The sequence below is a fragment of the Hippichthys cyanospilos genome, chromosome 3 (genome assembly GCF_059441005.1).
Source record: "Hippichthys cyanospilos isolate Australia breed blue-spotted pipefish chromosome 3, RoL_Hcya_1.0, whole genome shotgun sequence".
Lineage (NCBI taxonomy): Eukaryota > Metazoa > Chordata > Actinopteri > Syngnathiformes > Syngnathidae > Hippichthys > Hippichthys cyanospilos.
The window spans coordinates 24,007,951-24,035,425 of NC_142371.1; the positions used below are offsets into that span (position 1 = coordinate 24,007,951).

A 27,475-nucleotide genomic window follows, 5' to 3' on the forward strand; every position below is an offset into this window, starting at 1 on the left:
ATTGCTTCTCGTCGCATGGTGGTATTAGTGTCTTTGGGTGATTTTAATGTGCTTTTTCAATTGGCAAGTGAAAATTCCAATGGATAAAAAAAAAGTCCTTGAAACATCACTGAAAGGTTTTTATGCAGCAGAGGAAGTAGGAAATATAGTGGTTGGGTTTTTAAGTGGTGAATAATTGATCATGTGCCAAAAAAGTACGTTTTCTGACAGCATATTTTATAGAAAATTGACTGCCCTACACATCAAATGTGATACTGAACGACCAAGTAATTATCTGCCTGGTTCTGAAAATGTTTTTGCAAGTTTTCAACGCAGCTGAAGCCAGACTACACGATGAATCTCTATCATGTCAAAATCAAAAGGCAAGACAAGTTTTGTTGGATGGAGAGAAGCCTATTTGCTTCTAATAAGCAACTCATACTTGATTTCTTGGTTAAGTGAGAGGGCAGGCGATCCATTTGTGTTGAGTTATTTGTCCAAGCCTAACAACCGTATTGCGCATAGCGGAATGCGGGACTCAAGTGTCGTGATCTTGTTTGACGCATGTTTTACGAATAAAGTTCTTATTTCACAGTGTCTACTTGTTATCGAGCATAACATTTTGGTGACAAAGATGTAGCTTCAGTTGGGGCTACTGCCCTCGTTCCTCACCGCCAGTCCCGTGGTCCCGTTGGTATGAATATTTTAAGAGTAGGCGAGCTCGCAGTAGCTGGAAGCAAGTGACCCGAGGCTAACCACTATTCTCATCCTCAACAGTCTTATTTTCATTCTATCTGACTGAAGCAGATGTATGATGACAGTATCATCTTGTTGGCTGGATGTATCATGGCACTAGACAGGCAATTCCAAGGCCCACTGTAAACTGAGCAATTTAAAGATGGAATACCAAATATTTGTACACATGATTAACAATGTACACACGATTACCAACTTAGTCGGCTTCAAGCATTAAACTTTAATGTCGAGTTGGTAATTCAACTAAATGGTTCAACTCCTGGGATTTATTCTATAGTTATCACTTATTTTATACATTTGGGATTTTTCTATTCGATTAGGTAATTATTTTTTGGCAAGGCACTAATTTCCCATTATGTTTTTAAATACCAAAAGCAGTATTTAATGTCTTACTGTACTTTAATAGAACAAATTACTGAAGAGCGTAATTTTGAATGTCAGAAGTAGTGATATTGTCTGCTGATCATGGAGAAGAATGACATTTTATTTTTATGAAGCAAAGGCAACCTTTTCTCACTCTAGGGAGAAGAAAAGGTGATACTAACATTGTATGAAATGAAATTACAAGCTCCTTTTTTGTTTTTGCTTTTACTTCTGAAAGGAGCTGCTGTTTGAAAATGAAACAGTAAAATGAAATAAAACAATGGATTTTTTTAGACAGTAAAATTCTTTTTGGCCACACAAGCTTGAAATGTTAGTAAAATTCAATGAAATTGGAGGGTTACATTTGCTGTCTGTTAGCAGCTGCTTAACATGGCAGTAAATGATTTCAGTGAGCTAATAATATCATACATATCTCCACAAACATCAAATTTTTTGTCATCGCCAAGCCGGCAACTTCTTTTTCACTCCCCATCCTTGAACTCATCGTCTCGGCTCTAATGGCTCCATGTTGGTCCAAAGGGAGATCTTGTGAGTGACACAGCCGGCGTTGATCTTCAGCGACGTCGCCATTAAGCGCAGCAGGCGGCGTTATCAATATTCATGACAGGGAGGAGGGGGCTCGGGAGGAAGCGGGTGTGAGTTTCAGGAAAAGCTCCCGGGTATTCAGCGGTGTTCGACGACCCGTGCGGCTCAACTGCAGTGATTGTTGGCTGAAAAACAAGTCCACACTGTTTTGTGTTTGACCTCGGGTGATCGATTGGTGTTCCGTAGTCGCCCTCACGTCCTTATGAATATTGATGAATCATATCCACCCTTCAGCCTACGTGATCCCCCATGTGACATTGACCTTTTTAGTGCTTTTCCCCTTTTGACTGCACAATGAGAGCCTTAAAAGAAGCGCGCTTTAGAATCAGAAGCGCTTCCATCAAGGTGAACCTGAAGGAGGGGATTGGTTTTGTATCTGAAATGCGTGCAGTGTACAAAGTCAAGGTTTTTGCCACTCAGAGGTTTTTCAAATTTGCTGTATAGAAGCCACCAGCGTTTCGGAGCCTTATACAAGACCCACAAAATCTTATAGATTTAAGCACAGTTCCTTCCAAACGACAGACCAGACTCTACTTTGACCGGGAAATCAAGTCCATTTCTACCCTTTTTTTTTTTCTTAAATTTGTCAGTAGAACATTTGGTTTCACCAAAAACACCAGCATCTGACTAAAAATTGAAAAAGAAACATGTCAAGCAGAACAATTATTTTGTTTTTAGCCAAAAATGGCCAACAACAAAGTGAAATGGAAATGAGCTCAAACCCAGCATCAGGGACGTACTGTACAAAAGTGCCTATTTGACCATTTTTTATGGTGTAAACATGCCTTTATGCAGACGTTACGGATCTGTTACTAGGCAGAATATTGTCAAGAAGGCTTTATACTCCCCTATGCCAGGCAATGCCAGTGACCCAAAATAGGGTGGGGGAGAAAAAAAAACCCTGGCTTATAACTCATTTAAACATATGGTCATTTTTTCTTTTTTAAGGCTCACACAGAGGGACCGTGTTCCTCTAACTTGCCCAGTTTATAATTTTCCGAATGTATCCAGGAAAATCATTTTTTTTTCTTTGCTTGGAAAAGAAAACAACACCCCCAATACCAGGCTGAGTTTAATTTATCCCTAATGTTTTCCACTGCACCACTCGTGCCTGATTCATATGTGTCATTGAATCCTCAGCATTCTCGTTGTGGAGGTACTTTAGCAGTAAACATTTGTCCCGGGCTGTAATTGATGGCTTCACTCGGACCGTGAAACACTGGAGCACTGTGAACATTCTGCCATTATAGTCGCCGCACAATCCTCACTGTAGTAGCAGACGGGGTCGTTGACAAAAGTCATTTTTTGTCTGGTGAATAAACACAATAACTTACACCAGGTGAACGCTCGCCTCGATGCGCCTTCACTCTTTTGTCTGCGGTCTCGCTGCAGAATGGGAGAATAAATTTCATGAGAAAGACGTGTCTACAACCTTTGCAATGGCTTTGTAAAGACTTTTCCCTTCATTTATCTGTGAAATGTCATTAACATCAAGTGTGCAAATAAAATCCAGACTTATTACACCAAAAAAAGAAACCTCTCTGTAGAATAGTGTTATTTCACTACTAAATCTTTAGTCCATGAAGACACATCTTAATTAAACTCATTGTTTAAACTAAAGGCAAATGCGTTTAGTCAGGATTTGTACTATTGGACCAAACGGCTAATTCCCAAGATACAGTATGTATAATAAATTGTTTTTACATTCATTTATCTCCGTTACGAATGATGCAAGTTACGGCAATGTCCATGTGGAGTTAATATTTTTTGATTGGCTGACTCGTTTGAACGTATTTACATGCACTGTTGAACATGTTTATAATTACGGTCGAATGTATTCACAAGTACTGTCAAACATATTTACAAGGATGGTTGATAGTACTCACAAGTACGTACATGTAACTAAATGCAAAATATATATCCTTTTTTTTCTCATAATGCTACAGGGTATGTTCGTTAAGATCCCATGGCATGGAAACTAGTTTTAGCATTTAGTCTAAGTACATTCACATGTACTTGCTGGTATGGTATGTTTGGATGAATTTGCCAATCAAAAATGCCCACACCACTTTAGTAGCACCACATTTTCATAACTAACATACAGATAATTACAGTATATTTTTATTCATACTAATAATATGTATTTTTTTAATCCTTTGTGAAAGCTAATGTTACTGTAGTTTACTGAGTTGTCTGTAAAACTCATTGTTTGGCTGTCTGAATCAAATCAAATGAGCAATTTCTGTCAAAAAAAAAAAAAAAATCCACACACACACACACATTCCATCCTTGTAAGTCCGCTGAAATTTCTCCACTACATGCAAGTGTTATGATGACTGCTAAAAGATGACATTGACACACTAACACGAAATTAATGCTAAACTATTGCGTCTAATAACAGTCTTTAAGGTTTGTTGTTTTTATGATACTCTGCTGTCAAACTGTCCTCTCATGTTGGTAAATTGGTCATTCACTGTTATCATCCTGTAATGTCAAAGAATATACTCTTCTGCGATATATAACCTGTCATTAAAAAAGAGAATCTTTGCACGATATAGCCTATCATTAAAAGTGAGTGATGGTACTAAAAGTGTTATCGCAAATCGCAGCATTCTCTTGTAAAACGTAGCATCGATCACACCTGCCCGTCATAACTACTATTTTGCGTCACCCTTGTCCCCTTTCGAGGTAGCGCCTTCAAACAGTACAACATTAAAAACTGAGACATGGGAAACATTTTCTTTTTGCCAAGATCATGGTTTTTGCGCTAAAATTACCAAGAAGTAGCGAAGTGGTGGCGATCGTGATTTCCATATATATGGAGTGACCTTTTCCTTCCCAGGATGCATTGCAGACATCCTATTCACTTTTTTTTTTAATGGCGAGCAGCCGCTCATTTCCTTGACGCAAATGTCAAAAGATAAACTGGGGAGCCTAGCTAATCTGCGTTGCCATCGAACTCTGTTACGACCGCAATGAGACCATTCATGTCATCATCATCATCACCATGCAGGTCAAGTTAGTGTAATATTCTGTAGGTCTCCAGGGTACAAATACAGCTTTTTAAAGCATATTTACGCTGAGACTGCAAGGAAGGAAGAAAAAAAGAAAAAAAATGGTCTCTTTATAGGGAGCTGAGTTGAAAGAAAAACTCCCATCACTATCGTAAACGTGAGTGGGGTTAGTGATCAGATCTGCACTTTGTACAAGAACATCGTTCCTGTTTTGTGATATCTGTTTTCTGAAGCTGACCCATGGTTTGTTTTTACCTGAGCCTTGAGCAACAGTGATGTCATTTTTATTTGACGGCAACTAGCAACATGGATGCCTCCTGTGAATGTAATGACTTTGTAAAACACGTGAGTGGTAGTTATCCAATTAGTACTGCGAGCGTGGGACTTTGGATTGAATTGCAAAATGTAGTTTTGTCTTTTACCCTCACATAATGTCATGTCAATTTCCTTTTTAATACTCTACATTATGTCTAATATAGCATTAGCAGAACAGATAATAGATCCTTTTAATGCATTTCAGACAAATTCAGTCACTTGACAATTTGCTTAATGATGCCACATGTGATCCCAGTTTTACCAACAATCATTCAATGTTGTAAAATAATTCTCTTTTCAGTGAATTAAAGCCTTTCTTTTTGGAGCAGCAGTAATTGAATGTGAATGTGTGCACGCGCAGAGCCTTTTGAGTACAGCCGCGCACAAATAAAGCCATTATCTGCATTATTTACTCTTCGGGCTCGTTTCCCCCCACCGTGGGCGTGCCGTCTCCTAATGGCGCCGCCACTCGCTTCACATCTTCTTTTTCAGCGGTGACGCTAACAGGAGAAGCGCTTTAATGAAGCAATCTTCTTCGTCGCTGACCGTGAACAAGCCCTGCCGCCAATTAGCGTGCAGCTACGCGGGGCAAAGGTGACACAAATAATGCCGTTTGTTTTTTTAAGTGCTCCGTTTATTGCCAAAACGGTGGCTGTCGATCATGACTGATCATTGCTACCCTGCTGCTTTGTGAGTATTGCTGGTATGTGTTTTATGTTAACTGCTTGTACAAAGAATCTTTATTGATATAATGCTGCTGAATCTTTTGCTGCTGTGAAAATGAACTTTTTTGCACAGTATGTACAGTAGCAGGGACAGAAGAGTACAGATACCAGCTTTATACTGTAAATATGGCCAAAACAATAACAATTATGTTTTCATTAATATTATAATCCATCCACTAGACATGGGATGAGATACAAATCCCACGAGACGAGATATCTCACGAGATTGAGTCCATGAGGACGAGATATGACGAGATTTTTGCAAAATGTTTAAAATAAAAAAAAAATATATTGCTAATATAAGCTATTCAATTTCAAAATTATATATTTTTATTGAGCAGGCTGCAATAAACTATCTAAAGTCTTTCCATATGCTGCTGGAATAAAAAAAAAATATTCATCTGAGATCTCTCAGAATAGTTGAACATGAACACAAGAAAATACTTCCTTTTCACACGCTGCTTCAAGAAAAGTTGCAGCTGAGCTCTTTCATAGTTGAACATGAATGAAAAAAAAATATTTTTAAAGTGCCAAACATTAAACAAAAAAATATTTATGCAAATAAAGACGTGCTCACTGCCAACTGATGTGGCAGGGATAGAAAAGGTGCACTTTTGAAGTAGCAGCAAGCAAAGGATTTACTTGCATCTTTCATGGCATCAATTACCTCCGCTTTGGTTTTCTTGTAAAGGGTTGGAACTACCGTACGAAGCGATGTTGTGACGGGTTCTCATACCGCGGTCAAGGTGTGAATTAACCGTGGAAATCCACTGCCTTCCACCATCCAAAATGGCTTCATAGTAAGCTCGATGTACATACCAATATCCCGTGTTATTTTGGTGGCTCTCGCACTTGATGCAATGCAAAAGGGTTTCTTATTGTTGCTTGCTTGTTTGAAGGCATTTTTGAAGAGCTGCTTTGCTTCAGGTTTTGGTGGTAAACTGCAAATGCCTTTGCATACAGTTCGTGTTAGATGCGGTGTATAGCATATTTCTTTTTTTTTTTTTTTTCCTGCAGAGTTTACAAACTGTCTTTGTCTTATCAGTCAATGTGTTGCCATCCTTTTCCTTAATTTGAAAACCAAAAGGTTGCCACACAGATGATTTAAAAGTAATCGGGTCATTGTGCATTTCTCATGTGTACAGTACTCCATTGAGCTTCTTCTCCTTTTCAATTAATGGCAGATTACAAACAATGGTTAGGTGCATACTGTAGCACCCAAGCCTATCCATCAGCCTAGTGCACATTGCACTTCTGGCTCAAAAAGCTGTACCCTCCAAAAAAGTGAAAAGGAAATGAATTTCGGCACGAGAAATCTTGTGGCGTTCGATCTCGCGAGATCTCGTCTCACAAGATCTCGTCTCACAAGATCTTGTACCATCCCTACCACCTATCCATCCATTCATCCATTTTTTTTCCTAGCCGCTTCTCCTCACTAGGGTCGCTGATTTGAGAATCTAATCCTGAAGATTTGGACAGTTTGGATTCATAAACAATTTATCAATTCATAAAATAATTATGAATTAATTTAAGTATCGGTTAGTTGTCAATTTAATGGCTGCACCTCTAGAATAAATATTCTAGTTACCTCGCTTGGCGCCAGTGTAATGATGTTTTAACCATGCCTTCGCCCTCGTGTAGGTGGCTCACTCTTGGTTGGAATATAATTTTGAAAGTATTGTAGACTATCAGTTTTGTCAGTTAATTGTTTTTGTCTCATGATGCAATATAATTTTGCGAGCTACTGTCAGTAATTTATTTGTCTTTTCTCTGTGTTGTTCACTACTTTGTTTCTCACCTCTGTTTATCGTTGATCGAACGGGGGGGCTGTTTATGAGCCCCTCTCGTCCTCCTTTCTTCCGTCAGCTACAACAATGATTCCTGTGAAATAAGCATTTTTCTTCTCTCTCTTTAGCATCTGGGCCGCCGTCTGACGCGGCGCAAACACCGGCCTCTGGCTAGAGCTGAATAATGCTCGGCGTCTGTCATTACCCCGCGCAGACATCAGCACATCGTGACTTTCTCTCACGCACGCACGCACGCACACACACACACGCTCGCGCAGTGTCAGAAAAGCGTGTTTCATGAGTAAACACCTCATGACCCTCCACAAAGAAGCAGACTAGCGTAACAACACAATGTCATAGTCTCTTTGCTTTGATGTGGTTCCCTAGATAATTCCTGGAAACGCTCTCGGCTGCTTAATTCTAAACATTTGCTCTGCTTTTTCTCATGACACGCACTTAGATTCTCCAGCGTAGGGAGGGTGTGACACATCTTCACAACACATTTTGCTGCCACTCAGACAAAATCAATTGCCGTGCAATTGATCTAAAACAGTTGGTGTTACGTACAATTCAATTCACAAAGATTAACTCGCAACATGCTGTCACTCTCCACTGTTTAGAATTGATGGTTCCATCAATTCATCAAATAATTGTATATAATTGTATTTTGTATTACAAAACATTCTGCATGTATCTTATCCAGAAACAATTATTGTTGTTAATTTACCATTGTTTAATGTAAAGGTGCAATAATTAATTAATTGACAACTAATTAATCAATCAATTTTTTTGTAATTGCCTTGAAATTGGAATACAATGATGGATATTTTACGTCCTTGACAATGTATTACGGGCCAATGCATTTACTGAATCATAAATATTTTTTTTGCACCATCAATAAGAAATACAGTAATTACCTTTTTTAATAGTGGTGGAATGTAACAGGCTTTTCTTTAATTCATCACTTAATCAGCAAAATAAACAACAGATTAATCCATTATTAAAATAATGGCTAGTTGGAATGAATTAAAAAAAAAAAAATCAATTAAAGGGAAAGTCACCCCCCCTTTTTTTTTTTTATTTCACTATAATATGTTGTATGAAACCCTGTTAACCCAAACACAGATTATTTTTAATATTATGTTTGTGGAATAAGAATTAAGCAGCAAAAAGCGCTCATTTTTACCCAACCCGAGGCAGCCCTGTTGCCATGTACTGTTGACTGAAAAAGGCATCACAGTTGCTTTGGTAACAACCAATAAGGGCACAGTTGCCAGTGTCACGCGACTAAACTCGAAAACAAGTGAGCCATGATTGGTCGATACTGGAGCAATGTGCAACTGTGAGGTCATTTTCGGGTGCCAAAAGTGGCAAAACGGCCGCCTCCTGAAGTAGATCAAAACAGGTGGATTTTGCTGCTTAATTCATATTTACAATTATAGTTTCGAATTTTCTGTTTCGACTAGTGGGGCCACGTATAATACATGTCTTAAAAGAAAAAATTGAGTTGACTTCCCCTTGAAACAACGCTACATCAGACCACCAACTTTTTGAAATGCATTTATTTATTTGTTTGTCATTGTTTTCCCAAAATAAAAGCAGATGTTTGCAAATGTCCAATTTGGATTAAGCATAAAAAGTCTTGTTTTACTTTACTTTTAGTTTTAATTACTGCTGGGGCTAGAATTTGAGGATTTGGACGTCTTTAGGTAAAAAAAAAAATGGCAGTAAATGATTAATAAATTAATTACTAAATAAATTAATCAATTCATTTTGACTTATGTAGTGACAGCCCTATGCCGAGGTAGTTGACACAGACGGTCAGCCTTTGATGAGCCAGCTGTTAAACTGAGGTTACAAACGCATCTCTACTTTCACTGACACTCACGTCACTCACAGAACAGGCCCCGCCTCTTAAAGCCACATACACTGGGTTACAAATCACAATAATACCTGCATCTGACATGCATATTTTAGTATGTTGCCATGCAAAATCAGTTTTAACCAGATGAATCAAAACGTGTGATAGCTGCAGCCCTTTTTGTGTATTTTGCTTCGTTTGTGTTGAATTTACACTGGTTCAAGAGTTAATCACCATAACACCGATGCTAATTTCCCCTTTGCACATTTATGGAGTTATCCAAAAAAAAAATAGTCTTTGTTGGTGGTCCGCGGTGGGGTGGAAGCGGACCCTGGCTGTCAGAACACCTTCCCTCTTGAGCGTAATGGTGGCGGACAGGACCTCGGCGAGAATCCCGCCCGCTAATGCATCCCAGACCCTTGAAACAAATGACCCAAATAGTCAGTGAATCAAGGCATTTGGCTGACGGCAGCAGCGCAGATGCAGAGCTGCTTGCTCAGAAGCTTCTCACAGGCGTCCGCTGAGGGAGGACGCCAGCTGCACCCTGGGAAAGATTTACACCCGCAGGACACTTCATTAGGTACGCCTGTAACCAGACGTACTGTAGCAGACACAAATCACAGGCTGTGCTCAGTTTTTTTTTTTTTTCCAGAGGTATTCATTGAATGATAAATGTGATTTTCACACAAGGGTTGTGAAGTAAAAGTGGGGTTTGAAGCAAGTTTCAAATTAGAATTTGAAAAAGATTAGTGTGTCAACATAAGGTTTCTTGCCAAGGTGATGTTTTTAAATCCGTTTTGGGGTTTCAAGTCATAGTGGTTCAAGTTATCATTTCAAACATGGAGTAGTATTTTTGGAAAAGTTAAGCTTTAAATTCGGGAGGTTTGAGTTTCAAAACTAGTTGGTCAGGTTGGAACGAAATTCTAATTGAATCAGAAACCTGTTTTGTTACGATCAAAGTGTTACGTTTTTAAAATGTACCTAGATACATACTGGATCATCTTTTATGAATGATGCATACCAAATACAAATTGGTTTGACTTAGCTGATGTTTTACTGTTTCTTCGAATTCTTATCTTCGGTATTCACAGCTATACCATATAGAACTGAATGGCAATGCAACCGAATGAATCAGAAGTGAATCGTTCCACTTGAAAGTGTACCAATCTTCAATAGCACCGGGGAAGGGTGGATGCACACCCATAATGGTTATGGGTTCAAATCAGGGTCTGAAGCCAGAGTTAGGGTTTCGATTAAGCTTTGAAGCCATGGATCAAGCCGGGGTTCAGTTTGAAGTGACAAAGGTAGTGCGGATCTCCTGTGAAACCATAACTGAACATGACTTTGACATAATGAGCAACAAAATGGCTCTCTGCCGTCTGAAATTACAAATGATTCCTTTGAACATGTGTTGTTTGCGGTAATAGTTATCACTTGTGATTTGTCTCGGGGGATAACAACAGCTCCCATCCAAGCAGGAGACGTATGAGTACCCTCTAGCTTCAAGATCAATAGTACCTCATGACAAACACACTGCCGCTTTCATTCCACTAAAAACACGCACTCCGGCCTTTCATTCTAAGTCAACACCACGCTTTGGCTGTTTGTGCTTTTGCAAGTTTCCATTGACCATCATCGTGATCACCAAGTCTTTCTTGATTGCAGGGTAAATGCCCGCAAAGAAACAGGCACATCCTTGTACAAATGAATTGATTACTTATTGATTTATATTTAAATAGAAAAAAATAAATATTCTAATATTGTCTATTCACAACAGTTTTCATTATCGATGTCAATATACGGGGACACACGTTTCTCCGTTATGGATACTGCAGACATAATCTCACCCTCTTTTATAGAGACATCTCTGTCTCAATGGATCACAAATGATATGTAGAGGATTTTTTTTCACAGTTTTCAGTCTGAACGTGTACAAAATTGGTGAGATCTGTGATGCGCCAGAGCTGCGAACAACAACAGTGGGCAGTCGCTTGAGGATTCCCATTCCCATCCAACTTTACAATAACAGTAGCTGTGATTGTTTTCACTGGATTAAATGTGCAAACAGGCATGTTTATCAATGAGCATGCATGGACAAATGCACGTGTGTAGAACATGACGTGTGGTATTGAAAGGAAGCATGTGCAAGGCCAAAGGGGTGTGTGTGTAAAGCGGAAACTGTGGAAGAAGGAAAGAGAGGGTGACTTTCATTCACAAGGTCTTAAAGGGTCCAACTGATGATCTTGAGGGCATGTGTCTCGAGGAAAATATCAATTTTACTATTTTTAAAATCATCAGTAACAAAAAAAAAATCAATATTGGCCAGGCCTAATCCTGAACAATTAGTGTTGCCAGTCTAACGGTTACCATGTTGTCACCATGTTAATAAACAAGCCCCAACTCATCAGTAGTCATAATTAAGAAAGACGTAGACCTCCACAGGAGTAATGTTGGTAGCTTACATGATAAATCAACAATCATGTTTCCAAACTTTTTACGGGTATCATCAATCATGATACCTGTTAGTCTGGTTTGTCTCTCCATCTTGCTTGGTGTGATTACGGGCCATATCCACAAACTAACACTGTTTCCGAAAATTGTGTGACCTTGCGCTCGACACATGCGTCAACCCTCTGCAAAGTGCTGCCCAAAGCGCTTGTATAGTTTAAAAAAACTAAACTAAACAAACAATACCCTTTTTATCTTTTTGAGAAGGTCAAATGCGCAAAGATGGACGCTTGTAACGCGATCACCTCGCCTCTTATTTTCCCTATCGTCTCCCTCTAGAGAAAAAGGAAAATCCCCAAAGTTTGCTTTGTGTACGACAGAAAACAAAAGCGAATCCCAGCCGGGCCAACGTTTTCTTTCGGACTCTCCGGAGATGAGGCGGCCCGTAATGAGCTAATTAAGTAAGGCTTAGTCAGCGGGGGCCTCCTCGAAGAGAGGTGGCAAAGTAGATTACGCCTTGACACTGGAAGAGGACGCGAGCGATTCCTATTTGTGGAGAATGATCTTATTGTGGGGATCTGCTTTCAGGAAGTCTCTGTTGGTTTTTGTCCAAATAAAAAAAGACAAGCGGCTATATCACAGCCTGGAGGGAAAGCCAATGCGGGGCACACACATGCTTAGACATACACACACACACACAATTTGTGCAACAGCAGGGGAAGGCTTGGCATCGAACACCCTTGCCGGTAATTACATGAAATCACAGGGATTGTTCATTGTTCCCCAGCTTTGTGATGTGGACATTGTCTTGGTGTCTTGCTGGCAACGTTCCAGCTCAGGGTCTTATCGCAAACAACAATAGGGAGGTTGCAATAAAGGAGGGGGCTCGATATGGAAATGGTATTAACTACAACAGACGTGACTGTCGGCATTCGGGCAGCTTCTGGTCAACACGGAATCTGCTTGAGATCTGAAGTCATCTCCCATCACAGTGAACCCTCGTTTATCAAGGGCTGGATTTGAAAGCTGCCTATATCCCACAGAATGTAATACGTTGTCTTTTAATAGTTGTAACTCTTTCGCGTGCTTTAAGCACATTTACTTTTAAAACGTACTTTCTAGAGTGTTGTGCGCGTATGATCCTACTCTGGCTTTCAAGAGTGAGAAACTGTGATATAACATCAGTTTGAAATGAAAAGATGTTCCCACAGTTTTCCATATAGGAAGCAAGGCATGCTGAGTTTTTTTCCTCACTGCCCGTTGAAGTTTACTGTAAAACTGGAAACAATATTATTTGCTTGCTTGCTTTTTCATGACGAATCCTGATTCTAATTTGGGCGAATGTAAGTGGATTTTTTTGTAGTAGTTAGCTGTTTTTTTTTTTTTTAGATTTCTGTCACAGGTTCTTGAGACTTTTTAATGAAACAGTTGGTGATAGACATGTCCACAGGGGCATGTCGAGGGGCTTTGCAAAATATAATTGAAAAGCACTGCCCTCGAGGAAGTGAAAAGGACCCCAGAACTTTAATATGCATTCCAAATCTGAATAAAGTGTCTTTTTGTTTCCCATGGCAGTGCTGGCCCCAAAGGAGACAACATCTATGAGTGGAGGTCCACCATCTTAGGACCACCGGGCTCCGTGTATGAGGGAGGCGTCTTCTTCCTGGACATTGCCTTCACACCAGACTACCCTTTCAAACCCCCAAAGGTAGGTCACTCTTGATTTTGCTCCACTTTTCAACATTTCCCCCGGAACTGCGGCTGACTGATCCGAGCGTTTGGGCCCCAGAATTTGCGGAGTTTGGTTATAGTATAAGAGGTTTAGCAATGGCTATGTGAAAGGTTATGATGCAAAGTTAGGAGCTGGTGTAGAGTTTTCAGTCACTACGCTTTCATTTGGACCGTGGCTGTGTGAAAGGGGGCAAGCACCTGACATACCATTGCGAGCGCTGTGTTTTTTCCGCAGTGCACCCCATCGCACTGCTGACGCTCGCCTTGCGCTCTTTGTGCTGCGCTGTCAAGGCGGCTCACCAAACCATGCCCACATTTCCACTCTCCAGAGGGGCTCGGGTGTTACCACCTAAGCCCCTCCTGCACACCCCCCTCCCTATGCTGTGGTGTGTAGCCGAGGCCCACTTTCTCACACACCAGTCTCCTTTGCGGCCCACAGCTGTTCAACACTCCCTGGCGGTGTGAATACTCCATACAAGTAAATATCCGAGTTATTTCTAGTGCCTATTTAGAAAGTGCTAGTTGATAACTTATTCTCTGCCAACACCATAAATATTGGCCAAGTATAGCTTTTAACGAGTAAGGCATAGAAGAGGGTCTCTGCCCATTAATCAGTGAAATACAGGATTGCAAACAGCCGGAAGTGCAACAATGCATCAATTAAGCTCCAACTTATCAATTTTCAAATTAATTGACAACTATTTTGAAAACTGACTCATTGATTAGAGCACAGGTGTCGAACTCCAGTCCTCAAGGGCCGATATCCTACATGTTTTCAAACCTTTTCCCTCAAAAACACCTGATTCAAATGATTGGGATCATTTTGAAGCTCCTACAGAGCTTGCTAATGAACTAATCATTTGAATCAGGTGTGTTGGGGAAAGAAAACCGGAAAACATGCAGGATGCCGGCCCTCGAGGACTGGGGTTCGACACCTATGGATTAGAGGCATTGTTTAACTTAAAACTGTCCAAAGCTCGTGCTCTCAGCAGTAACAATTGTCAAGATTTCTTTAGCCGTTTACAGAAGTTTATTCTTTTTCTCTGGGGACAACAAAAAAAAAAAAATTGTACTTGTTTCTGACATTTTATGGACAAATGAGTAAGAGTAATAATTTGTAATTTTCTTGAAGGTAGATGTTTTATTAGATTACTTAATTAAAAAGATTTGATGATTAATTGGTTAAAATAAACTTTGTTTGCCGTACCCCTATAAACCAATCTAATAATGAACAGATCCCTGTAGCTGGTAGCATTGTATCAATTTGCTTTTGAGATCAGCATAGCGTTTGAGTAAAGATTAGGCAGTGAATATCAACTTTTCACGACGAATAAAACAAAGAGAAATCGCATCACATTGCAAGTCAGTGTTTACATTGTCACCAAATAGAATATTCTGTGAGTCTTTAAAGGTCTCTCAAAATGCTAACAGCTGTCAAAACGACACTCAACTTTGAAAAGTGCCATTGAATGACTTCGAAAATGACAACAATAGACACAAGCGCCATGGGGCATCCTATGACCCTCCTCCGTGTCTGAAGTAACCATGTGATTGTTACTCTTGCTTATTTCTAGTAATTGGGTTCATTTCTATCGTGCAAGGTGGTAGTCATCCATTGTGCGCAGCAACAGGAGCCCTCACATTACTCAAAAGGCATTACATTGACATGTGCTACCAAGCATACCGAAACTTTTTTTTTCTGGGTACTTCTGGATAATTTCGTGCGCTTGTGTTTATTTCTAAAGTCAATCTTATGAGCCTGCAAACCGTATACAGTGTACAACAGGCTTAAGGAAGGTGGAGGGTTATTTATAACGGCCTGTCTTGTGGGAGTTTGGAGAATGCCAAGGCCTATTAGAGATTTCCTCTCTGTGTGTGGGGAGTATGGGGGGTGTGTTCTCTGGTGCAAGGTCACAAGGACCAGATGTTAGAAGTGGGAGAACTGAGGCAAAACACTGGATTCTGTTAGGTCCAAACGGATGTCCAGACTCCTTGGGATGTTTTGGAAAGGGGGGGGCACAATTAAGTGAATTCTGTGAACTCATTTACACTTTGTTGTCACACAGTTAGACAAATGTCCCGCGTAATCACTTGCGCCTTTCACACAGAACCCAACAGAGGCAGGACAGAACCTTATCCAACTCTGGCTAAAAATGCTGCATTGATGTGTTTGTAGGTGACTTTCCGCACTCGGATCTACCATTGCAACATCAACAGTCAGGGCGTGATTTGTCTGGACATCCTGAAGGATAACTGGAGCCCCGCCCTCACCATCTCCAAGGTGCTGCTGTCCATCTGCTCCCTGCTCACAGACTGTAACCCAGGTAACCCACGAACAAAACGTCTTTTTCAGAAAGTGAACTAAAGTGGGCCATCGTGAAAAAATATGATTGCAACAAGCCTATTATACCACTGTAACCCACAACTCTAAATCTAGCCTGTAAAATATCTGCAATACAGCTGCTTTTTCGCCTCCTCTTTACCACTGTTGATGTTATCCAACTTTTTCTTCAGCCGACCCCCTGGTGGGAAGCATCGCTACACAGTACCTGACCAACAGAACCGAGCATGACAGGATAGCCAAGCAGTGGACCAAGAGATACGCCACATAGATACACACCTGCGCACACACACATTTGAGCCACGCTCTTCCTTCTCCTCCTCTTCCTCCTCACTCTACCACTCTACCTCTTTCTCCCCTTGGTCCGTCAAAGCACACTCACTAAGTGCATCGCTGTACCCAACCCTCCTCTTCTCCCTTCTCCTCCTCTTCTTCCTCCTCCCCAAACATTATATGTGTTTAAAAAAAAGTTAAAAAGACACAAAAAAATTCTTTATGTTCCTTGTTGACTTGAAAGCTTCTTTTTTTATACAAAGAGTAGTAGATTGGGGGATTTTTATTTTCCAATATGTGAATGTTGGAACTTGGAAGTATTGTATTGGAAATAAGACGCACACTCGATGTTATAAGCAGGGATGCACATTAGGGGTGGCCAGATATGCATGTTTGTGTCCCTACTATTTTGCATTCTCCTTTTTATGGGGCGGGCGCGGTGGACGGGCCTCATAGTGTTGTTGTTTGCAAACGACTTGTTCAAAAGAGCCACTTTTCCGAGTTGAACCAATTTGTTCCTTTCTTAGTTCTGTTAAGCTCAACCCCAGGGCAGCAACTGTGGCTGGGCTAGGCGGGGCGGGGGGCTTAGAGTTTTTAAAATAAGCACTCAATCACCACAGCTAAAAAAAAAAAGTAGGTACAACAATAACACCGACTGCCAAAATGATAAGGTAAACAGCACCATTTGACTGAACTAACGAGGTTGCCAGCGACAATGAATAAATCTTTAGCAAACGTTCAAAATTTCCGCGGTACGAAGAGATGTAAAACTTGAAATATTTATCCACGGCGACAGAAAGCATGAGATAAATTCTGCGCTGCCTCCCCACCAGCCATGCCGCCCTGTGCCACCGCACATTTCACACATGCCAGAAACCGCCACAGGCTAATTTTTTAAGTTCATCCAGCGAGGTCAGTAGGTCAGAAAAAAATGTGCACCAAGTAACTGATGCTGCCTTGCGAATCAGACCAATATAATGTGCACCCCTGATTATAGGAATCATACGCATTGTCCTCCGACTACATACACACACACACAGTCATTCTCATTTTCTCTTCAGCATTAGGAAGAAAATGTGCACATTTTACTTTCTCCTTTTTTGTTGTACTCTTCTCAACGTGCATGGAACAGAAGCATTCATGCTGTTCAACTTCCTCTGCTTTTTCTTTGTACTGTATGTATTTTTTCAAGTATTTTTTTTCAGGCAGACCATGTGACAGAAAGTATGTGTGTGTTTGTGTGTGTGTAGTGGGAGTGTGCATGTGTGTGCGTGGAGGTCTGCCTGTGAAAAGAGGGCAGGACTTGTATATTTGACTGGCTACCCGCGCCGCTGCTGTTGTGCACTTGTATTACTGAAAACACCCAATAAAAACACACTGTGGTTGGCTTGTGAGAAAACATCTACTCTGCTCTCGCTTTTTTATTTTTTTGCCACTTTTCTTCTTGTTTTCGCAATTTACTGTGAGTGCAGAAAAAGCGAGTGTCATGTGGCAGGTAAGACATCTTTTTTTTTTTCTTGGACAGTGCTACTCAATTATTTTTTGCAAAGCCCCTCCCCCCACCACCACCACCACACACACTCACACACACGCTTGATGTGGTGACTAAATTAAATCAGTATTTATGATTAAAAACAAATAAATTGCAACTTTCTGCAAATGTTAATTTTACTTTTACATGGTTTATACAGGTTCCATCTTATTTTGAATCTGAAAAATAGCTTTAAGTGCATCAAAGTGCCTGCAATAAGTCCTTTTTAACATTAACAAAAAACAAAGGCCATTTAAATCAACTTTCAGCAAATGTTTACTTTTTACAGGGTTTATTCAGGTTATAGCTTATTCTGAATCTGAAAAAAATATCTTTTAAGTGCATCAAAGTGGCTGAAACAAAAAAAATGTCCTTATTCAAACTATATAAATATTTTTGACCAACTGAACAGTTTGATGTTGGAAATAAAATGAATAAATGTAAATTGATCTGGAACATTAACACCTATCTTGAATCAAATATCTTGAACATTTTACCCTGAAGAAATAGATATAAAAGGTTGTGCTGTTATTTTTCTAAATCACAATCATTTATTTTTTAAATGACAGCGATTGAAACGCACTTTGACGATGAGAGCACCACTGCACCACCTAGTGCCATAGATGTGCAATTACACTACACAGCAAAAACGCAAAGGGTGTAAAGCTCGCTCATCCTGCAAGTCAGTGCCACTGGCAGCTGTGAGAGGTCCTCAAATGCTATGCTCACAATACACAGATGTCACAAAAATATCAGAATTGAGCATTAATCCCTGCAGCGCGGACGTAGCCAAAGAGCGTAGAGTATCTCATCCGCATCCCATCCAAAACGGAATCCCCCTCCACAAGCATTAGCAGCACATTAATGATAACATGCCTGAGTGTAGGTGTGTGAACTTGAACGTCCGTCAACAACTCCAGGTTGCACTGTCATGCTCCACTCCACTACACAAATACTACATTGCAGCACAATAGCTGAAGGCACTCCACTTTTATAAGTATGAATGTTTGCTACTTTTTACTTGTGCAGATTTTCATAGTTCAAATGAATTGCATAAGTCAATTTGAATAAAGACTTGCCTATGTTACATATAAAAACTGCAAACGTTATAAAAGAGGTTTACTTTTATTTGAAAGAACTGGATTTACTTCTATATTACAGTAACATTTGAGGCGGTAACTGACCAAGTTAATAACTGCTTCTCCCGAAAGAATTGTTTTCTCAATGAAAATGGAAGAAAAAGAAAAACAAAATGTGCAATATGACCAAAAAATATATTAAGGACGAACAATCTTTAAAGTCTAGCGTTTTCTTTTACTTTTTTTTAAGCATTTCCAGGGTCTGGTATCATGTCATCTTCATAATGGACAATTATTCTTTAATATGGCATGATGCGTTATCACTGCATTTATTGCAGCCTGGAAGGAGTTCTCCTCCCAGCTACAGTCCCGTTTCTTGTTTTTCCCCTAGTGGGGTTTTAGTTTTTCCTTGCCCTTGTAGGAGCTTGGCCCAGGGGATGCCATTGTGAATTTATGGCGCTTTCACTCCCCTTGAGACTGCGATTAAGATTAAGAGCTATAGAAGAACGTTTGACGTGACTTTACATAAAGACATCAAAATGTAGTTTAAACTAATTTAAACCTTTGAAAATTATTATTTTTAATTAATGCAGGAGATAGCAATTTCAACAATACATAGTCCAGGAATAGATACTTATTTTCTCTATTTATTTGAGTCGGGGTGGTGTATAATATTTAATTTATTTTTAATCGGTAATCAGTATTTTTCTCGTCCAAAAAAACACACCGATCGAATTCGAACTTCCATTTATAGCAACAGTGACCACACAAATCAATTACCGACTTCGAAAAATGCCTGAGCAGCATATCACAGCATTCCCCTGGTGTTTTACACCATGACGTCATTGTTTATCCAGCACTTTTTTATATCTTGGTGGAGGGGGGAAAAAAACACGTTTGCAGTTTCATTGCATTCCAATCGGATACTCCAAAGGCATTTTCTCGTGACTCCGCTTGACTTTGTTGTTTATTGTGCGCGCGCGTCTTCCAAAGTGTCCGCGTGCGCGCGCTCGGAAGGCGTCGCGGAGGAGGACGTTGACGTTGCGGTTGCGGCGTTTCGCATCTCCACCTCACCTCCACCACCATCAGGCACCGGCGCAGTCCAGCCCACTGCGGCCGAGGAGAGCTACTTCCGTTCCGCAGAGGGCGACGAGGCAGCAGCCAGCTAGCCGCCGGAGGTCCAGACACAAAAGACTGGGTTAGTGATCGAGCCTGGCATGGCAAACGAACCAACACAACATTTGCCTTATGACTGTAAATCTTGTTTTGATGCCTCCATTGTTGTTGGCTGATTGTTGTGACCGCCGAGCAGCGAAAAAAAAAAAAAAAAGTCGAGACAAAACATAATAGACGGTAGCGGAAAAGCGGCTATGGCTATGTGCTGGCACGGGCCGGTTTCTAAAACGCTTTACAGTGTCATTTTGTTTGACTCGAAACCTTTGTTTTCTAAACATCTCCACTTGTGCCTTTGAAGACATTTAAACGTGTTGAACACGCACGTTAGCTTCTAGTTTAAAGGTCCGTCGCAGCCACGCCGTTCCAGGAAGTAGTCGTGGCCTTCCTTGGGCCTGATGAATAAGCCCCTACCAACGGCGATTTTTATCCCATATCGTTATCGCTACGTTTTGACAACATTTGACCATCCCGTGACACACTCGAATTTCAATTTATCACCAGATAGAGGCGCTTATACTCAAAATGAAATCGCGTGAGAGGAGATTGAAGCACTGTTAGCTCGTAGGCTAACAGAGATGCTAACATTGAAAATAAATGACTTCTCTCGCCACCGAGTTCATTAAACCCTCACAACAATCGATAGCATTTGCATTTTAATAATGAAGTGAGAATAACAATGCCACTCGTTCAACTGGATGTTTTGGGAACTACGAAGACTAGTGATGTAATTGCATTTTAAAGAGACACTTGCTAACATCTACAGCATCCCATAAATTAACAGGTTCGAGATTGGAGAAGACTGAAACCAGCACAATGATTTTTGTTTTAATATTTTATTCACATCACTTTTTTGTAGCGTTATTAGTGTAGAAGTTGCACTTATGATCAAATAAACTAAATCAACCAAGAGAACTTTGACATTGCCTTTTGTAATTTAAGACAAAAATGCTGAAATATGCCTTCATAACATGTGCCCGAAAATATCTTTGTTTCAAAAGACAAGACACTTTCTGTAGAATCTGTTGTGCACCTACAAAGCTTCAAAAACTAAATTGCAATTGCCTTTGAAATTGTGACAAAGCACTCATTCGAGGACACTTCGTCCATACAGTTTTGGTGTTTTATGATAACAATTTCAATAATTAAAAAAAAAAAAACATTGAAGTTGTGATCAAGGCAGTGTCAATTCAGACTTTTTCCTAACATACGAGGACTCTTCGTCCATACAGTTTTGACATTTTGTGATATAAATTTCAATGCCATTATTTAAAAAAAAAAAATGAAGTTGTGATCAAGGCAGTGTCAATTCGAACAGTTTGTTGAATATTTTTGACACTACAGATAAAAAAAACAAAAGAATGCTTCCTAGCCAGCTATGATACACTGTACTTAGCACATGGTTGTGTTATCCAGGTCCGGGTTCTTCTCCAATCCAAACCGGAATGTCGGATGAGGATTCTCGTGCCAGCACCAGCTCTTCGTCCTCGCCGCCGTCGTCCAGCCAGAGCAGACAGAAGGACACATCTTGCAAGAAGAAGCGCGAGAGCAAAGCCAGCATGAGCAAGACCTCCAAGCTGCTTTCCACCAGCGCCAAGAGGTCACGTTCGTATTTCATGGCAATATATTGATTTTTAAAGTCCCTGTGAAGTGCAGATAAGCTTTAAAAGTGGGTAAATCAAGCAGGAATGCTCTGGGCGTGTCCCATTAAATTTGTGAAACCACACCCCCTGTCAACTTAAAAATACAGTTTTTGAAAAATGGGTGCTCTCTCGCCCAACACTTTTTTCTCACGCCTCAAAAAATGCAAGTTGAAGCTGTAAACATGCATCAGCATAAACCCTTAGGTGTTTGGAATGTATCTACCTGTTCGTCACAGTGCTTTTCTACACCATAAACAACGGGGCGCCCGAAAGCGATGACGCTCGCACAAAGCTCCTGTTCTCACACTGACTTTCCTGTCAGACTTCATAAAAATTCTCTTGAATTAAATTTTAACCAAGCAAAAAACATTTTCCTGAACTAAACATCATGTCAAGCATGACATTGAACCACTGAACCTCTTTTAATTTCCAGACTATGAAATGATTCTCTTTGTGCTCATAAGTATGTGTTGCTTTCTAAATGTGTGTGTGTTTTTGTGTAGGATTCAGAAAGAGCTGGCTGACATCACACTGGACCCGCCACCCAACTGCAGGTTAGTCACAAGCAGCTCTTGCTGTATCGTTAGTATAACAAAAACAACAATAAAATCATGTTGGCCAGTGTTCTCCCGAGATGGCTGTACTGTGATATTTACCAATCCCAATTCTATGTTTTTAAAGCCAATTTACAATGATAAATAATGTTGTTTGAGTCCAAATACAGTGGACCCTCGGTTTACGACGTCCCTGCCTTACTTTTTTTTTTTTCACTTTACGACCCAGCTGTTTTCAGGCAGCAGGCGGGGTACGTCCTGAACTGGTTGCCAGCCAATTGCAGGTCACACAGACACAAGCGACCATTTACACTCACAAACACACCTAGCAGCCGCCCTTCGGCTTTGTTTTCAATGTGGACAGTTTGATGTTTTGAAAAAATGGAAGGACAGAAAATTGATAGGTGGATGGGTGCTCACGAACAGACTCTACTACGGAGAAGAGGACATTCAACGCCAATTTGCTACCGTATTTTTTTCATAGCTGTAAACAAAATGCAGGGAGACGGGAAAGAGCCACCCAAAGTCCGGCGTCAGCAAACGCGTCCGTCTGCGACTTTGCCCCCTTTCTACTTCTCACAAACTGCCTTTGGATGTCCTAGTCCCTCCAAATAGTAGACACAGAGCTGAGTCGCAGGTGGAGGCGCTCACCAGCACACTACTTCACCGAGCGCTTCGGTGCCTCCTGACATGCCCTCCACCAGACTAAATCGCCCCCCAAAAAACACGGATCATACTGCAAATGTAGCAGGCCAACGTACAACTGAAGTAGACTTTTGTCAGGGATCAGAAACCCACCACAGCTGGCTCCCAGTCCAGTCCTAAATCGCTCACATTTAATAGTCAATTATCCATTTTCCTAAGCGCTTGTCCTCATTTGGGTCACTGGCTTGCCAGTGCCTATCCCAGCCTTTTTTTTCTTTTTTTTTTTTTTTTAAGGCATTTGGCAGGTTACACCTTGAACTCTTTGGCAGCCAATCGGAGGCCCCACAGAAATAAACGACTATTCTTAAGCAAAAAACACCATGCAATTTTTTTAAATGAGTGCGGAAGCAAACCATAGTTCCCACATGAACACAGAGAAAACATGCAAACTCCACACGAAAAGGCCAGCGCCGGAATGGAATCCACAACCTCTGCATGGGAGGGGGACGTGCTAATCCACCACGCCTCCCTCAATGGATCCACTTGTCCTTAATCAGAAAAAAGCATGCTTGTCAGTATGACATGAGTGAGTGTGATATTGTTCCTATTGCCTTGTTTTTCACTTGAGCTGTCAGGATGTGGTTTCATTTCACACTCTCACTTGTTTTCACTTGTATTTTGTGCACACACAGTGCCGGCCCCAAAGGAGACAACATCTATGAGTGGAGGTCCACCATCTTGGGACCGCCAGGCTCTGTGTACGAGGGGGGCGTCTTTTTCCTGGACATTGCCTTCACACCCGACTACCCTTTCAAGCCACCAAAGGTATGTTATACTCTGTTTTTCAAGTACGGTGTTATCTCGACTTTTTTCCCGCCATATTTTAGAGTTTAATAGGAGCCTATTTATTTTTCTGGAGTTGACTTAAGTTGGCATTTTTATTCATTTTAGTTGGTTAAAATGGGACTCATTCACCTTGGCCGCAAATCATTTATTCGTAATCCTCCCAACTAATTAGTCCAGCTGAAGGACAAGTTCAAAAAAAGTCAAGTCATGTAGTGAACTAACAAAAATAGGCCAGCCATTAAGGAAATGCATGCAAAATGAATAGTCTATGAATCTGCATTCTGACAAGTAACAAGCTAAATTTAAATGTAACATGGCATATTAATGGAGGTGTGAAGCTTTGCTGTGAATACACCAGATTTAGCCCAATGCTAATGCGATTAGTGGCTGTGGATGCGTCATGCACTTAAATGCCGCTCTCAAATAGATTCATCACTTTTATTTTGCCACAGGCAAACAAAAAAAAAAAGAAAACAACAACAAAAAAGTGTAATTGAGATGGTGATGTTTACACATGAACATTACATGCTGAGCAGATTGAAACTGTTGGTGCTGACCAGAAAATCGGCACCAATCGATTTTAGATGATTATATATAGGTTTTGTTTTGGGGTTTTTTGGGTTGAATTTTTTAAGGGGTTGTGTTGAACAGATCAATGACGTTTAGTTTTTTTGATTGTTGTTGTTTTTATAGGAGGTTTAACAGTGCAGTGATGTTTCAAAGGATAATTCGATCTGAAACGAAAATGAGTTACAGTTGAAGGAATGAATCAAACTAAAAAAAAAACAACAATATTGTTTGATGTGCCGTGAGTTTTTAAATTGGAAAAACAGGGATGTAGAGGGGGCACACAAGCAGTAGACAGAACTGGCCTCTAGAGGGCATCCAAGTACCGTGTGAAACTGCCGAGAGGTAAACGGCTCTCCTCAAACGACATCATCATAAAAACAAAAATATTTAATTAGTAATATTTATGTAAATAAATCTACTTTGCCTGTCAGCAAAACATTAAAATTATTAAATGTTCTTTGGAAAAGTCATTTCAAAAGTCGGTATCAGAGAAATATCTCTTTGCATTAACCAGGTAGCGCTCAGTTTCTTCAAGTTAGTAACCCCTACCTTATCCTAATTGCATAATCACCTATTTTGCTTTTTAGTGTTTCTACCTACTTTTTTTTTTTTTTTTTTTAATTGCGGAGCATGTATGTCCACTCCCTCACCACTCTCACCGAGTGATGGGCTGCTGACGCAAAACTACGATGCATGCTCCCTAACTCTTAAAGCAGTTGCGGCGAATCACGTGGTTTGGTCACGTGACTTATGGCGTCAAATTAACTTGAGTGACAAGTGCTTCGAATCAACGGATTGATTTGTTTAAATTCAAGTCATTTGGCGGGCTCAAATGTCCACTGGGATCGGCGTCCTTATTTAGTGCCGTTCGTTTTTCGTTGAGAGTAAGGGAGCTGGTTTCTTTTGAGATTGAGTTGGTTCATTTTGTTTCCAGATTGCATTGCATATTTCGACAAAAACTGATAACTTTATAGAATTATATTTATTGATAAATCAGAAACATGGCTAAATATATAGGTATCTGTAGATAAACAACAAATATATAAATAGATATTTGTATTTATATATTACCAAAAAAAACTGCTCCATTCCATAATATAATGCGTAGTTACACCCACTCCATGTGAAATAAAATTAGTCATTCCACAAAAAGTGAAGAATTACTTTGGTTTACAAAGAGATATTCCGAAAGAGGATCACGTCCTCAATAGATATTATTATTTCTAGTTATATTATTGTGTCGACTACAAACCACGCAGTTATCTGGTGTAGTCAAACAGGAATGTGCATAGAAAATCCTAAACAATCCAGGAACACTTGGAATGTGTCATACATTTAAATGGGTATGCTGCGGAATAAAAAGTAATTTAACTCCACAATTTTGTTGCACTTCATTTAAAGACCACTAGATGTCCTCCTTGTAAAGGAAGCCCAGAGCAATGAAACCAGCGTTCCAAAAAGCCCCACTCGGCCATCGCTACTCCCACTCTGTTGATTACTTTCTGATGGGCACTATTTAGTTGAGCTTGGTTGTAAAACTTTTGATTATCATTATATGTGATTAACTGAGACGAGTTGGAAATGTGTGTGACGTGGAATCAGTCCAGCGTTTCCTTTTAAATGTGTTTTTTGTAGGTGACGTTCCGCACTCGGATCTACCATTGTAACATCAACAGTCAGGGCGTCATCTGTTTGGACATCCTGAAGGATAACTGGAGCCCCGCCCTCACCATCTCCAAGGTTCTGCTGTCCATATGCTCCCTGCTCACAGACTGCAACCCAGGTAACGCACCCCTACACGCCAATTGTCACAAATAATGTCAAAATTCACAATAATAATAATTTCTTATAAAATTGTGCCGGAATTTAGTTTTAGTTAGTTCATGTGGGGAAGTGCATCTAACAGTTAACTTTTTCCGCAGCCGACCCTCTGGTGGGAAGCATCGCCACCCAATACACAACTAACAGAGCCGAACATGACCGAACAGCCAAACAGTGGACCAAGCGATACGCCACATGAACCTGCAGGGGGCGACAGTGGGCTTAGGAGGAGGAGTGGAGGAGAAAGTGGAAGGAGCGGTGGTGGCTCCAGGTTGTCTGTGTTGGGGGGGGTCGGTTTTTATCTCAGATTTTTAGTACTTTATTGTCTGGTATATTTTTTGCTTCCTGATTAAGTTATCTGCGCAAATATGGAAATAAAAGAACACAACAGAAAGAAAATTGTCTGGTTTTTTTTTTATTATTCTTAGTATTGAATTCATACTTTAGGCTAGCATGTCAGAATTGATACTATTTTTACTTAAAAGTTAAATACAACTGAACTGCACTTGGGCAGTGATTTTGTCACATTCATTGGAAACCAGTCTAGGTGTGACTGGCTCCGGTTGCTATCCGCTTGCTATCTCATTCATGCCCTCACGCAACAAAACACGTGCGTGAATAGACTCGGAACAAAGCACTTTAACCACAACTACCAGTATTCCTTTTTTCGTTCAACTATTGTGTAATGATACACAGGAAATGTGTGTTTAAAACATGGGTTGGTTGATCGGTTGGATAACTAGCGTGGATTTCCTGATGCTTGTGAATAAAATTAGAACGCCAATTTATTGTGTAACAACCGATTTTTCCCTTTCGGGAATGTATGAGGCGGAAATTGGTTTGCCATTGTCTATTTTAGTTTAAAAAAAAAAAAAGCATGGTTTTGTTTAACTTAAAAAAAAAATGACTCATACACAGGGTTGCTGAGTGCATGCACGAGCACTTTTGGGATCTTTTCATCTTTGTTAATCATCCACAGCAGCCAATTTTTTTGGACGCGTGAGCAAAACATCTAATGCAACAGCATAAGTTGTCCCTGTGACTTAATACCTACTAAAAATAAAGACTTAGGTTTTTATTTTAATTGTGCCTTTTAAGAGGCTCAAGCTTAAAATAGTTTTTTTTTTTTTAAACCACAAGTACAATTAGACATCTCTTTGAACAAAAACTTCCTTATAGTGTAATTGGATGTTATGTTTTTGCATTTTATACACACTATACATTGCACACTTTTGAAAGTTAGGGCTACACATGCTTTTTTAAATTGTTCACAATTAAGTGGAGGGCTAAAAAACAAAAATGGAAATGGAAATACATGCCTAATAAGTTCACTTTTCCCGAAGTGTTTATTTTGACCCACATGCAAAACCCAATAAGGTGGTGCCTTAATTTATTGATGCCGACATTGGCCCGG

The 27,475-nt window shown here is 40.2% G+C and overlaps 2 protein-coding genes across 2 annotated transcripts in view; both read left to right on the forward strand.

The window, feature by feature from the left end:
• The window catches only part of ube2e2 (ubiquitin-conjugating enzyme E2E 2), a 29,175-nt gene extending 11,575 nt beyond the window's left edge, over nucleotides 1-17,600 (forward strand). Inside the window, exons 4-6 of the mRNA XM_088410476.1 lie at nucleotides 13,430-13,562; nucleotides 15,762-15,909; nucleotides 16,100-17,600. Of these exons, the coding sequence (XP_088266602.1) occupies nucleotides 13,430-13,562; nucleotides 15,762-15,909; nucleotides 16,100-16,197 (379 nt within the window). The 3' untranslated portion in view covers nucleotides 16,198-17,600. The remainder of the gene's footprint in view (nucleotides 1-13,429; nucleotides 13,563-15,761; nucleotides 15,910-16,099) is intronic.
• Nucleotides 17,601-19,736: 2,136 nt separating this feature from the next.
• Nucleotides 19,737-26,460, forward strand: LOC148426412 (ubiquitin-conjugating enzyme E2 E1). Its single transcript, XM_088410531.1, has 6 exons — nucleotides 19,737-20,007; nucleotides 21,399-21,582; nucleotides 22,129-22,179; nucleotides 23,517-23,649; nucleotides 25,876-26,023; nucleotides 26,163-26,460. The coding sequence occupies exons 2-6, from the start codon at nucleotides 21,428-21,430 to the stop codon at nucleotides 26,258-26,260; spliced, it is 585 nt and encodes a 194-aa protein (XP_088266657.1). The 5' UTR covers nucleotides 19,737-20,007; nucleotides 21,399-21,427; the 3' UTR covers nucleotides 26,261-26,460.
• The last annotated feature ends 1,015 nt before the right edge of the window (nucleotides 26,461-27,475 follow it).